Here is a 14,555-nt window from a genome sequence, read left to right as displayed (position 1 = left end):
GTAATAACATGCAAAAACGCACTACAAAGATGCACTGAAAAACACAGATTATGCAGCCTCACCAGTGTGAACCTAGGCTTTAGCCAGATACACACTATACAACTTTTCTTGTTAGATTTCCTTTAGATTGACCTTCAACTATGTAGTGCAAGGGCCTGCCTGATTGCATACAAAATGAAAGTGTTTAGGTATGACCTCATATTATATGGTTTTGGTAAATCTAAAGGAAAAAAGTCGAAAGAAAATTGTATAGTGTGTATCCAGCTTCAGACTAGCATTGAAGTGCACGGCTGAAAGCAGTAACGCAGACAGGAATCTAGAAGCACAAGTCTGAATAGGCTTAGAAGGGAGGGGAATATGTGATTGTTGTAGACATCCTGTACCCTGTCTTTGTGCCCTCCAGCCCGTCTCTCTTTCCTCGCAGTCTCTGGGCGGCTCTTTTCCTTCTCACACGTCTTGTAAAAAACTTCACTAAAGGAAGAAAACTATATATAGGCTGAAGTGAGTAAAATAAGGTGGAAGTAACATTCACTCTTCCTATCAGCCAAAGAAAATACATGGACAAAAGAAGAGAGAACGCAGAAAAACTGCATGGCAAGTGCAAACAAGAAGTGTGAGGAGTTCAGTAGGCGGCAGGATTGTTTGATAACATTTACTTACTGGGAGAGAACATGGAGCAATATAGGATCTCAGTAGTTGATCTCCTCCCTCACTGAGCAAAGCTACAAGTGCTGTGTGCCTGCTGTGTGGTGCCTCCACCAGTTCCCCTGTTTGGGGACAAGGAAACATGTGGTGGGATGAGAACCTCCTTGCTCTCTTTAGGAAGAACTTGCGGACCACCATAACCTATTGGAGTGTCTTTTTCAGCTTTGGATTATGCATTGCATTTCTGGGACCAACTCTACTGGACCTGAGATGCCTGACCCATAGCAGTCTGAGGGAGATCACCTGGGTCTTCTTCGCTCAACAGTTCTGCATCCTGGTGGGAAGTACTTTAGGGGGAGCCTTTAAAAAGTCGTGAGTACTTCATTCTTACCAGTGTTTCCATTTTACTCGTGCTACACATATAATTGATGCCGCATCTACTGTTCATCTTGTGCAACCATTTCTCACCGGTATGGTGACATTCATAATGATCTGCGGATATAAAAGTGAGAATAAGTGCTTGTTCACACCATGTCCGTTGATCCGCATAGATCAACGTAGGCTTGAGGCAAGGGCACGTAGAAAACAATTAGAAAATGTAGAAGAGTGACGACAGAAAAAGACCAAGGGGTCAATCAAGTCTGCCCCATATATATATAATATATGCACATATATGTGTGTGGTTTTTTTTTTGTTTGTTTGTTTGTTTGGTTTTTTTTTTTTAATCGATCTTTGTCCCAAGCATGTTAGAATCCATTTACTGTTGACCAGGGGCGTAACTACAGGGGTTGCAGGGGTTGCAATTGTAACTGGGCCCCATGCTCCAGGGGGATTGTACGGCTCCCCTTTACACCTGGATAGGAGGGGTGGCGGGGACAGCATGTAGAGAAATCACTGTCCTCCTTTTTCCTCCTGTAGCTGCAGGAAGAAAATGGAGGAGATTGGTTCCTCTGTATGCTGCCCCCACCACTCCTCCTAGTGAAGAGGGAATAGCCCCAGGCCGCCAGGGGTCCGGGGGACCCTTCATGGTTTCTTGCATTGGGGCCCTGAAGGTTCTAGTTACGCCTCTGCTGTTGACTGACTCATTACCTCTGCCAGAAGTCTATTCAAAGCATCAACTACACTTTCAATAAAATAAAACATTTTTAAATTAGTTTTTAAACCAAATTATATTTTATATGGGTCCTGTTAATGGCACCATGCTGCGTTGTGGTGCAGCATATTTTTAGGCAGCACAATGCGTGACGCAACGTAACTTTAATGGAGTGTGCTTTTCTGACACCTAAACAACAGCAAACGGTATGATGCATAGTAACAATTGATCAAATCACCTCAGCTCACTGCAGTAATGCACCACACACCAGCGTGCACACATTTTACTGTGAACGAGCCAAATGAGGATTTCAGGAAAAAAAAATATTTGTAGCTTTAGTTGCAGATAACTCCTGTAAAGCAAAAATAAAAATGAATGCATGAATTTAGTGAAAACACAGTGTAGAAAAGATCAATTTAGAAGATAATAAACAAATGCAGATAAATTAATTGATTTATCATCAAGATGGCCACAATGGTGTACAATCTGATTGTACATTCCTCCATACATTCATTCATGTTGTATGGATGTTTTAACAACTATTTAGTGTGAATGCATACTGAAGTTATTCACTCAGTTTAATTCCTAAAATGTAAGATCTTGTAGTATGTAGCTGTTGTGAAATTGAATGGTGCCCATACACATAAAGATCTAATCAGCGTATAATTTATTGATTTTGCTGGCTTAATCCAATTGGTTCTGGTTTCTAATTGATTATTCTACATATTTATAGAAATGTATCTTTCAAGCAATATATGGGAGGTGAATAATTTACTCCTTTCAAAGTTGTGAGTGGGTGGGGTGAGATTGTTAAAGACAGTGTTGTCCTTGGCAACATTCAAGGACTCTAATGCCTCGTACACACGCAACGATTATCGGCCGACCAATCGTCCGACTTTTGTCCAGAGTGGTGTTTTGTTGGTTGGAATGTGCCTAGACTGCACACAAATTTTCTCGCCCAACAAAAATCTACTTCAGAAGTGATGTCATGTGCTGGTTAACTTTCCGTGTGTTTTTTCTTCTCTGAGCATGCCCAGTCTTGCTCATCAGATTTTTGTCTGCTGAAATCTGTACTGACTGACGGAAAATCGGCCGTTGTGTTGACGGCCAACAAAAATGTTATAGCATGCACACCAGATTTTTTTTCGGCCTAAAAGTCGGAGTCAGTTGTCGGAAGCATCATACTAACAAGCCGAAAGACGGCCGATCGGACGTTGGCCGAAAATTCACGGCCAATTATCGACGCATGTGTATGGGGCTTTAGTCCTCTGCTGCAGTGGCTTTTCAAAAATTGGTTCTTTAATGCTCAAATACCTGTTTAAGGACTCCCACGATTGGAGGCATGAAAAAGAAGGTCCACTATTGGGTCACCATACTATTGGATACTGATATATGGGTAAAATGGGCAATCTACTATCACATCCCAGCTGAAGCCCAAAATGCAGCACTTTGAGGAGGTATTTGCCCTTTGCTGCATTTCCTGATGGTTGTGGGATGCCCTCCTGACCAATATTCCTCTGATCTGTTAAAAGAGGAGCAATGGTGGTGATAGCTGCCTCAGAGATGCTTTTAAGGTTTTTTTTTATAAACCACAGAAAACCTGCTCAGCTGCAGGTGGCTCTCGCTTGCAGCGCTTGAACCACTTGATTGCTAATTACATAGGATCCAGGGCTGATGCAGACACTGTAAGGTCCCTTTCAGACGATCGGACAGATCAGGTCCGCCTGTCCGTTTTTCAGGTGGACCTGATCGGACCACCCATTCTCCTCTATGGGGAGGAGGATGTCAGTGGACATGTGTCCGCTGACACCCATCTGGCATCCGACCAGACAAGATCCGCTGAAAACAGATGGATGGCGTTACGTTCGTCATCCCTCTAGCGGGTCAGATCGGATGGGATCCGCCCCATGTGAAAGGGACCTTAGGCTCCATACACATGTTGCAATCTGATTGTACAATCTCCTTTAGATCTACCAACAAATATGTGGTGCAAGGGCCTGCCTGATTGGAAACAATTTGATTGGATAAATTAGGTAGGTCCTAATATCACATAGTTTGGTAATTTCAAAGTTACATAATTAATCTGGTTGAAAAGAAACACTAGTTCATCCAGTTCAACCAACACATTAGAAAAAAAACAAACAACACGCACAGTGCAAAACAATCATATGCACTATCCTATACCCACAGTTGATACAGAGGAAGGCCAAAAAAAAAAAAAAAAAAAAACAGTAAAGCATGACCCAATTTGCTTCAGTGGGGAAAAAAATCCTTCCTGACCCCCCCCCCCAAGATGCAATCAGATATTCCCTGGATCACCTTTACCTATGAATATTAGTAACCAGTTATATTACTGTATGTGCATTTAGGAAAGAATCCAGGCCTTTTTTAAAACTATCTACTGAGCTGGTGAGAACCAGCTCTTGACAAAGATTTTCACATTTCACAGCTTTTACTGCGAAGAAGCCTTTCCGTATTTGGAGATTAAATATCTTTTCCTCCAGACATGAAGAGTGCCCCATTGTCTTCTGTGATTATCTTAAGGTGGATAACTCTACACCAAGTTCACTATATGGACCACTCATGTAGTTATTCATGTTGATTATATCCCCCCTTAAAGTGGTTCTAAAGGCAGAAGGTTTTTTACCTTTAAGCATTAAGATAAATGCAGCAGCCCCCCTAATACTTACCTGAGCCCCATCTTGATCCAGCGATGTTGCACAAGATGTTGACTTAGCTGTCCGGGACTCTGCCTCCTGATCGGCTGAGACACAGCGGTGGGCGCCATTGGCTCCCACTGCTTTCAATCAAAGTCAGTGAGCCAATAAGGAGAGGGGGGGCGAACAAACTGTGGCTTGTGTCTGAATAGACACACAGAGCAGTGGCTCAGCTCGGCACACTCGGCACTAAGGAGGGGCCGGGAGCGCCGGCAAGGGACCCCAGAAGAGGAGAATCTGGGCTGCTCTGTGCAAAACCACTGCATAGAGCAGGTAAGTATAACATGTTTGTTATTTTTAACAAAAATAAATAAATAAACACAAGTCTTTAGTATCACTTTAATCTCCTTTTCTCAAGATAGAATGAATTCAGTTCCTCCAATCTTACCCCAAAGCTGAGCTCATCCATGCCTCTTATCAGTTTGGTTGCCCTTCTCTGCGCCTTCTCTCCAGTTTCCCAATATGGTGAACTGTGCCCAAATCTGAACTCTCTCTCTGTCTCTGTCTCTCTTTTTCTTTTTCTCTTTCTTTTTCTCTTTCTTTTTCTCTTTCTTTTTCTCTTTCTTTTTCTCTTTCTTTTTCTCTCTTTTTCTCTTTCTTTTTCTCTCTTTTTCTCTTTCTTTTTCTCTTTCTTTTTCTCTTTCTTTTTCTCTCTTTTTCTCTTTCTTTTTCTCTCTTTTTCTCTTTCTTTTTCTCTCTTCTTTTTCTTTTTCTCTCTCTTTCTCTCTCTTTCTCTCTCTTTTTCTCTCTCTTTTTCTCTCTCTTTCTCTCTCTTTTTCTCTCTCTTTTTCTCTCTCTTTCTCTCTCTTTTTCTCTCTCTTTCTCTCTCTTTCTCTCTCTTTCTCTCTCTTTCTCTCTCTTTCTCTCTCTTTTTCTCTCCCATACCTCTTTTAATAAAAGAAAGGATTTTGTTCTTTTTGGAAACCGCTGATTGCCATTGCATGCCATTATTAAGCTTATGAACACCCAGATCCTTCACCATTGATTCCCCCATGTATGTAAGATGCATGAATATTTTTAGTCCCCCAAGTGCATAACTTTACATTTATCAACAATAAACCTCATTTGCCACATAGTTGCCCACTTAAATATAGAGTGCATTGAGGTTGGCTTGTAAATTGGAAACATTCTGTAAGGATGTTATTCCATTGCAAAGCTTGGTGTCATCTGCAAAGACTGAAATGGTACTTTTATTCCCAGACCCTATATCACTTATAAATATGTTAAAAAAGTAAGGGTCCCAAACTGAACCTTGGGATACACCACTGATAACCTTAGACCATGCAGAGTAAGAATCATTAACCACTACATTCCACTCTGGGTGATCTATGTACATTACAAGGATTTTAACAAACTTTGTTGCAGATTCCTACCTTATGTTATCCTGAAGAAATCCCTGTGCGTTTGTCTGTATCCATTTGGGAAAGTGAATCTAATAGGAGTGGTTTCATAATCGTCAAACAGCTGTACACCTGCAGGGCTCTAATGAAGAAAACTGCTAGGATTGCATCCCTTTAGACGTGATTTCCTATTGGAAGTAGCTTCCAAAAAATTAAATTTTTGTTGCAGGGGATGCCTAAAATCGGACTTGTATCTTAGGTCAGACTTCTGGGAAAATTGGTGAACCAATCACACAAGCTGGATATGATGATTCTAGGGGGGCATTCTGTACACATCCTGTGATGTGACAATATGACTTGTGTTGCAATTGTATACCCTATATTATTATTTTTTCTTTATTTGCTATTTTTTCCCTATGAAAGTAGAGTTACTCTTTATTTTTTTTTCTAGCTTCTAGCAAAAACTCATCTATGTGGTCTTTTATTAAACTCTCCAGTTTCTTCCCAACTATAGAAGTTAACCACTTACCCACTGGGAACTTATACCCACTAACCAGACCAATTTTCAGCTTTCAGTGCTCTCACATTGTGAATGACAATTACACATGCAGCACTGTACCCATATGACATTTTTGTCCCTTTTTTTCACACAAATAGAGCTTTCTTTTGGTGGTATTTAATCATCACTGGGTTTCTATTTTTTGCGCTATAAATAAAAAAAGACCAAACATTTTGTAAACAAAATGCATTTGTCTTCATTTCAGTTATAACATTTTGCAAATTTAGTCATTTGTCTTCGTAAATTTTGTCCAAAAGATATACTGCTACATATCTTTGGTAAAAATAACCCAAATAAGTGTATATTATTTGGTCTTTGTGAAGGTTATAGGGTCTACCATCTATGGTGCCAATCGTTGAAAAGTGATCACATTTCATGTACTGACGGCCTATCTCATTTCTTGAGACCCTAACAAGTCAGAACAGTACAAATACTCACCAAATGCCCCTTTTTTGGAAAGTAGACATTCCAAGGTATTTAGTAAGAGACATGGTGAGTTTTTTGAAGTTGTAATTTTCCCACAATTCTTTGCAAAATAATTTTTTATTCATTTTTTTTTTTAAACTGTCATAATACCAAGTTATTTCTAACACACTGTATAGGCATACTTGCAACTACACCCCGAAATATATTCTGCTACTCTGTGGTAGCAATACCACATGTGTGAGCCTTTTCCACAGCCTGACCACATACAGAGGCCCAACATCCAAGTAGCACCTCCAGGCGTTCTAGGAGCATAAAGTACACATATAATATACTGACAACCTATCGCACTTTTGAAGGCCCTGGAGAACCATGACAATGGGAAATGCCCACAAAATGACCCTATTTTGGAAAGAAAACACCCCAACACATAATCTAAGAGACATTATAAATCTTTTGAACATGTCTTTTTTTTTTTCCCACAAACTTTTGGAAAATGTGGAAAGAAAATGAAAACGCATTTTTATTTACAGTTGTCCAGTTGTAAGGTATTTTTTAGCTCATGGCATGTACGTAGAAAAAAAATACACCCCAAAATACATTCTGATACTCCTCCTGAGCATAGCGATACCACATGTGTGAGACTTTTATACAGAAGAGCCACATACAGAAGCCCAATAATCAGGGAGCACCGTCAGGTGCTCTATGGACATAAAATTACAAATTCTATTTCCTGACTACCCATTACACTTTTGTGAGGCACTGTAGGGCAGTGTTCCCCAACCCCCGGGCCACGGACCGGGACCGGTCCGTGGATTAAACGGTACCGGGCCACCCAGGCCGCCCGAGGAACTTTAAATGATTTCACTGTGTCGGCCGAGGCGCAGAGCATTGCGCCCCCCCGAGCCCGCCCATTGTGTGACAATAGCGAATGAAAAGTCGCTATTGTCACACTGATCCTCCTTCTGGCCAATCAGGGAGCGGGTCCTCCCACTTCCTGATTGGCCGAAAGGCAAACCCCACGCCATTGGCCGAGGAGGAGGCGCCACGGGAGGACTGAGGAGACGCGGGAAGCCAGGGACTGAACTGAAGAGAAGTGAGGTAAGTGCACAGACGGGTCTAGCGGGGGGAATGCTGGCGCTCTGCATTGAAAGGTGGCACGCTGGCATCTCTACATTGAAAGGGGGCAATGCTGTGGCACTCTGCATTTATTGGGGCAATGCTGTGGCACTCTGCATTGATTGGGGGCAATGCTGTGGGCACTCTGCATTGATTAAGGGCAATGCTGTGGCACTCTGCATTGATTGGGGGCAATGCTGTGGGCACTCTGCATTGATTGGGGGCAATGCTGTGGGCACTCTGCATTGATTGGGGCACGCTGGTCAATATGCATTGACGTCCCCCCCCCCCCCCCAGTGGGCCACAGAAAAATGATCAAACGTTGACGGTCTGCGGCGATAAAAAGGTTGGGGAGCACTGCTGTAGGGCACTGATAATTATTGTAGTGGCACTGATGTGGCATGGATTTGCATCGATGTGACATGCATGTTGCACAGATGAGCACTGATGTGGCATGGATGAGCACTGATGTGGCTTGGATGTGGCATGGGTGAGCACTGATGTGGCATGGGTGAGCACGGATGTGGCATGGGTGAGCACGGATGTGGCACAGATGAGGCATGGATGTGGCACAGATGAGGCATGGATGTGGCACAGATGAGGCATGGATGTGGCACAGATGAGGCATGGATGTGGCACAGATGAGGCATGGATGTGGCACAGATGGGCATGAATTAGGTTTAGATTGGCATGATTGAGGCATTGATGGGCATGATTGAGGCACGAATGAGGCACGTATGGTCATGATTGAGGCATGGATGGGCATGATTAAGGCACGGATGTGGCACAGATGGGCATGGTTGAGGCTTAGATTGGCATGAATGAGGCATGATTGGAGCACATATTAGGCACAGATGGGCATGACTCAGGCATGGATGGGCATGATTGAGGCACAGATGGGAAAAATTGAGGCTCAGATTGGCGTGAATGAGGCATAATTAAGGCATGGATGAGACACAGATGGGCATGATTGATTGAGGCACAAATGAGCATGGTTGAGGCTCAGATTGGCATGATTGAGGCACGGATGGGCATGATTGAGGTTTAGATTTGCATGATTGAGGCACGGGTGAGCAGTGCTTCAGTCTCCCTCCTCTCCTCTCACGCTGTACCGACCAGTGTGTACAATGTGCGAGGAGAGGAGAGAACTGAACCAGACATGCAGCGGTTTGTTGACAACTGATTGCTCCATCATTGGACGGAGCGATCATGTGGTAAAGGGCCACTGTCATTGGTCCTTTACCACAATCTGTGATGTGCTTGGTCCGGTCAACCCGATGAGCAAGGACACTTCTGTGTGCGTGACCCAGGGGGCTTTGTCAATATCATCCTGATTATGGACATGAGCTCCCCTATGCTCATTTGTAACAAGCCCAGTTCCTATATGATAGTATTCAATATGCCCTAACTCACAATTACATCTCATTCATAGGAAAGCATTATAGACAGATGCAGGGAACTGCCATGGGGGCCAGGTTCGGACCTAGCTATGCAAATCTTTTTATGGGCTATTGGGAACATTAATATATCTGGTCCCATAACCCGTTCGGTGCGAAACTGGTTCTATATGCCAGGAATATCGATAATGTTCTGATCATATGGGATGGTAGTGATGCTCAACTTGAGGGCTTTTTGGACCACCGTCAGAACAACCCTTATGGCATTCGCTTTATCCATGTTTTAGATTGTAATTCTTTAATATTTTAAAATCTAGAGCTGAGGTCAGAGTTAGATGGATCCATTTTTTCTAAGACACATTTAAGGCCCATAATTCATACCTGCATGCCAACAGTGATAACCACCCATGTTGGATTAAAAATGTACCTTTTGAACAATTCTGTAGACTTTTTTTTTTGAAAATTTCTGTTTATTAATTTTTGCAAACAAACAAAAACACAGACTGACACAACTCAATGCCACGCAGGGCAACACAGAGAAAACAAGTGACAACAGGTCACCCCCACCACCCACCCACCACCCCAGGCTCCACCCAGTAGGTCTATCATTCAAATAGAGCCCCTCAAGGGGGCAAGAAATCCCCTCAAGGCCATCCCAGCACATCAGCGGTAAGTCTATAATGCAAAGATACAATCCAAGCAAGCGAACAGTAACCAGCAACCTCAGTTCCTAATTATAGAGATAAGAAGCAATTGAAAAAGTAGATAACGTTAATTCAGCAATCGCAGGGTATTAGGCAAGTAACCTCATCAACAAAAGAATAGTAGCGAAAAAAGTCAATATGATATGACTCAGGAAATATAAAAACAATGCGACAATAAGCATAAAAGTGCTACATAAACACTCTAAATAGGGTGTAAAGTCCTTCAAAAGTCCATAGACCATCCAGGAACATGTGATGTTAATACTGGATCACCTTTCAACCACCACCAAGTGTCACACCGAGAGGTCAGTAGAAGTGGCAACTCACCAAATGTAGTTGCTCAGGTGTTCTCACACAAGAGCAAAATGAGCAGGGTTCATAGATTTGAAATGGCAGGTGTGCATGGAGAAACCTGAGCCTTTCACCACTGCTGCATACACTTAACCAGACCTCCTTCCCACAGACTCCACTCGGCTCAGTGATAACATGTAAGGAAGAATTGCTCCAATAGTGAAGTACCGTAAAAATAGACTTTATTAAAAAGTAAATTGCACTCACATAGGTAGTAAAAGGCAGGCTCTATGTCATAGCAAAAGCGGCCAGGTAAGAATCCTCACTCGTACAGTCCGCTGGGTTGACTCCACGCCAGCCCAGATACTTCCGGGTGGGTCCTCCGACGTATCACGTGATGTCGGACGCGTTTCGTCATTTCCAACTTCAACTGGGGGCGTGACCAGACAACGCCATCCGCCATCTAAATACCCCCGCTGGAACGCACTGCAATTAATCTGCACCACGGTAAGCCGCCAGGAAGACAACCAGCGCTTCCGACAGCGGAAGTAAACACTCGCATCCACATTATGTATATCCTTTCTTCAAGGATAGTGACCGTGACACTGTTGAAACTTGGAGCAGCGCCGGAAATGCCATAAAAGACACTAAACGGTCACAAAGTGCTAATGTTGTAACCAAACTGAATCGTGACAATTTTAAATGTAAAAAGCGTCATCCAGAAGGTCTACCATGTGCCGATATCAAGTCTGCAGAGCATTGCCAAACGCATAAAACTCATATTACAACATACAAAATTCTACACATAATAAAAAACATTACTAATCACCGTAAATATAGAACATGTGAAGTAAAATAAGTGTGTATATATATATATATATATATATATATATATATATATATATATATATATATATATATATATATATATATATATATAGAGCACAATGTGTATATTAAAAATATATATACAAAAGAAAACACATGTATGTTAAAAAATGCATAAAGATGCTAGAAAATCGCAATCTTAAAAAATATAAAGAATATAAAGAATAATCCACAACCCGGTAAACAACCTGATGCCTACCAAAAGCTCAGAATGGCACCAGAAAAAAGTGGGGGGATCACGAATCGCTAATGTAGCAATTCAGATCTAATTCTATATTCAACCCCGTCGGGGCGAGGGCCTGGGTGAGGAAAATCCACTTGGTCTCACACTTGGAAAGTTCCCTCACCCAATTCGACCCCCACCACGACGGGGTGACATGCTCAATTCCCCAGAAATGAAGACTCCTAGGGTCCCTCTGATGGAAGTGTGCGGACACATTGTGTTCTCGCCTACCCTTCAAGATGTTGGTGATGTGCTCACCTACTCTCACTTTCAAGGTCCGCTTAGTGCGACCTATGTAAACTAAGTTACAAGGGCACATCAGTCCGTAGACCACATGTGTGGTGTCACACGTGATCAAACTTTTTATTTTGAAAGTTTTATTGATTGCCGGAACTGTGAAGGATTCTCTTCTCCTGAAATTGGTCGGTGTAAATGAACAAGCCCTACATCTCCCACAGGTGAAGGAACCATTCATGTCCATGAAGAAAGAGACATTCGGGGGATCTAATACCTTTTTTACAATTTGATCACCAAAATTCGGAGCTCGTCTATATATGAATGTTGGTTTAGCTGGTAAAACTGGGCCTAATGTTCTATCCATTTGCAGGATAGGCCATGATGTCTGAAAAGCTCCTCTAACTTTTTATAGTCGTTGGAGAAATCCGACAAAAAGCTCCATTGTTTGGGATCGTCATTACTATTTGCAGGTTTCACTGAAGGCTTCAAAGGTCTGGGGGCATTCTTAATCTTAATTATCTCCCTGTCCAAACAGGTTTCATCATATCCCTTGGCAATAAATCTGTCCTTCAAGACCCCTGCTTGTTCCATATAATCTTTCACAGAAGTACAGTTACGCCTTACACGGACAAACTGGCCTCTAGGAATATTCCTGAGCCAGTTAGGATGGTGTCCGCTCTGGATCGCCAAGTAACTGTTCCTATCTGTCGTTTTGAAGAACACTTTAGTGGTAAGTTTATTACCCTCTCTTGATTATAACGTCTAAGAAGTTGATTTCATTAGGACTCTGATGGAAATCTAGCTTAATGTTGTTCCGATTGGAATTCAGATGTTCCATGAAACCAATCAAACCTTCTTCAGACCCCTGCCAAATAAAGACGATATCGTCTATGAAGCGCCTGTATAATCTTAGCTCCTGCCGTTTCTGGTTAAAAACAAACTTGTCCTCCCACTCCGACATGAACAAGTTTGCCAGGCTAGGGGTAAACTTGGCGCCCATAGCAACACCTGTTTTTTGGCTGAAGAAATCGCTCTGATGCCAAAAATAGTTATGGCTCAGACAGAAATCGAGAGCCCTGCCAATGAACACTTTCTGTTCCCGAGGCAGATCGTCCCTTTGGCTGAGTGCCCAATTTAAAGATAAGAGGGCATCCTCGTGCTGGATGATGGTGTACAGGGACGACACGTCGGCCGTAACAAGAAAGACCGGCGAGTCGTCCCCCAGCACAACACCATCCAGCACGAGGAGAAGATCCGCAGTGTCCTTCAAAAAGGCTTTTGTCTAAACAACACTCCTTTGCAGGAACTGGTCCAAGTATTGGCCCAATCGTGCACTCACTGACCCAATCCCATTCACAATTGTGCGTGGAGGTGGGTTGGTTGCGTCCTTATGGACTTTAAGCAGCGTATACAGGATAGGGATACGACAAGCACTCGGTATTAAATAGTTGCGTTCTTTTTTCGTTAGAACACCTTCCCTAAAACCCGATTCAACCAATCGTTGCAAATCTGCCACAAAGTCATTCGTGGGGTCTCTAGATAATCTGGTGTAAGTGGAGGTATTGCCTAACATGGTTCTAATTTGATCATGATAAAAATGTTTGTCCATGACTACCACTCCACCGCCCTTGTCGGCCGGGCGGATGATAATCTCTTTACGAGATTCCAGCGAATCTAGGCCTTCATGTATATGTTTATACTTTTTGTTGACCTCATACCCGGGTTCTAGGGATTGTAGATCACATAAAACTAAACTTTTAAAAACTTCCACACAGTGGTTATTACTAACCGGTGGGTTAAAAGTAGATTTATTACGCAATCCACTATTTACCATCCCTCCACTATTCCTGTTGCTAATTGATGTAATGGGATTGTTCAGAAAGTGTTTTTTTAAATTCACCTTTCTGATATACTTATGTATGTCAATGTAAGTGTTGAACTTATTGATAGGTTTTTTAGGGGCGCATTTGAGCCCTTGGTCTAGAATGTGGAGTTCACTCTTAGTCAAACTCACACTACTGATGTTGAAAATTCCCTCGTTCACCAGTCTTCTTTTTTTGGAACTGTATCCTTCTTCCGGCCCGTACTCCTCTTCGGGGCGCGTACTTTCTCGATACAATTGCCTGTCAACTCCGACCCCTCCCCCTGCCCCGCCCCAAAAAAGGCTGCTTTGGTGGGTTCAGGGGGGTTTTTGGTCCAGTATCCTCTACCCCTCCGTTAGATCTATTGGCGAGGATCTGGTATTGGTTATGGGTTGGGATCCCTGTTCCCTGGAAGCTGCCTCTTGAGGTGCCTCTTTTAGTTTTGTTCCCCCTGTTGGCACCCTTAATAGGGGGTCCTGTCCATTCTAACACAGGTCCTGCCCTAGGGAGCACAGCTGGGGTCTGAATCAGGGGAACAGGTGCTTGACCCCCACCCGCTCCATTACTCGCAGCCTCCATAGGTTCCTCTCTTATTGGGGCCTCTACAGGAGAGGGTCCTGGTGATGTTGCTTGCCAGCAAAAAACCTGACCATTCTTAAAATCCTGTCGTCCCTCGTGAATTTTTTTACCTTTTTGAGGTGTGTTTCTTTGTCAATTTTATCTAATTTGGACTTGGTGTTATTACTGAATTCTCTCACCTCAGGGGAATCACTTTTGGTTTCTATTTTAGTTTGCAGGTCCTGAATCTTTTTGTTCAAAAAGATCCATTTTCCTTTTCTTTCTTTTTAGAACCAAAGACTGTAGGTCGAGCCCCACTCGATGGAAAAAGTCCTACCACTCTACTACAGAGAGGTCGTCATTCAAACCATCCTGTGGTGCTACGTCCCATCAGAGACCCCGGCTAATAATCCCCTCTGCTATATACGCCTCCAGGGTGGTGATATCCCACCATGCTCGCACTTGCTTTTCAAGAGTGAGAGATAGTGTTTTCAGTGTT

The 14,555-nt window shown here is 42.9% G+C and overlaps 1 protein-coding gene across 1 annotated transcript in view; it reads left to right on the top strand.

The window, feature by feature from the left end:
• The first annotated feature begins 462 nt into the window (after window positions 1–462).
• Window positions 463–14,555, top strand: part of MFSD4A (major facilitator superfamily domain containing 4A) — a 251,529-nt gene continuing 237,436 nt past the window's right edge. Inside the window, exon 1 of the mRNA XM_082245559.1 lies at window positions 463–1,017. Within this exon, the coding sequence (XP_082101685.1) occupies window positions 788–1,017 (230 nt within the window). The 5' untranslated portion in view covers window positions 463–787. The remainder of the gene's footprint in view (window positions 1,018–14,555) is intronic.

The sequence above is a fragment of the Pelophylax lessonae genome (assembly GCF_965119305.1).
Source record: "Pelophylax lessonae genome assembly, chromosome: 2".
In the NCBI taxonomy this organism is placed as follows: Eukaryota; Metazoa; Chordata; class Amphibia; order Anura; family Ranidae; genus Pelophylax; species Pelophylax lessonae.
Note: the sequence above shows the minus strand (reverse complement) of the source record. Positions and strands in the feature narration are given on the sequence as shown.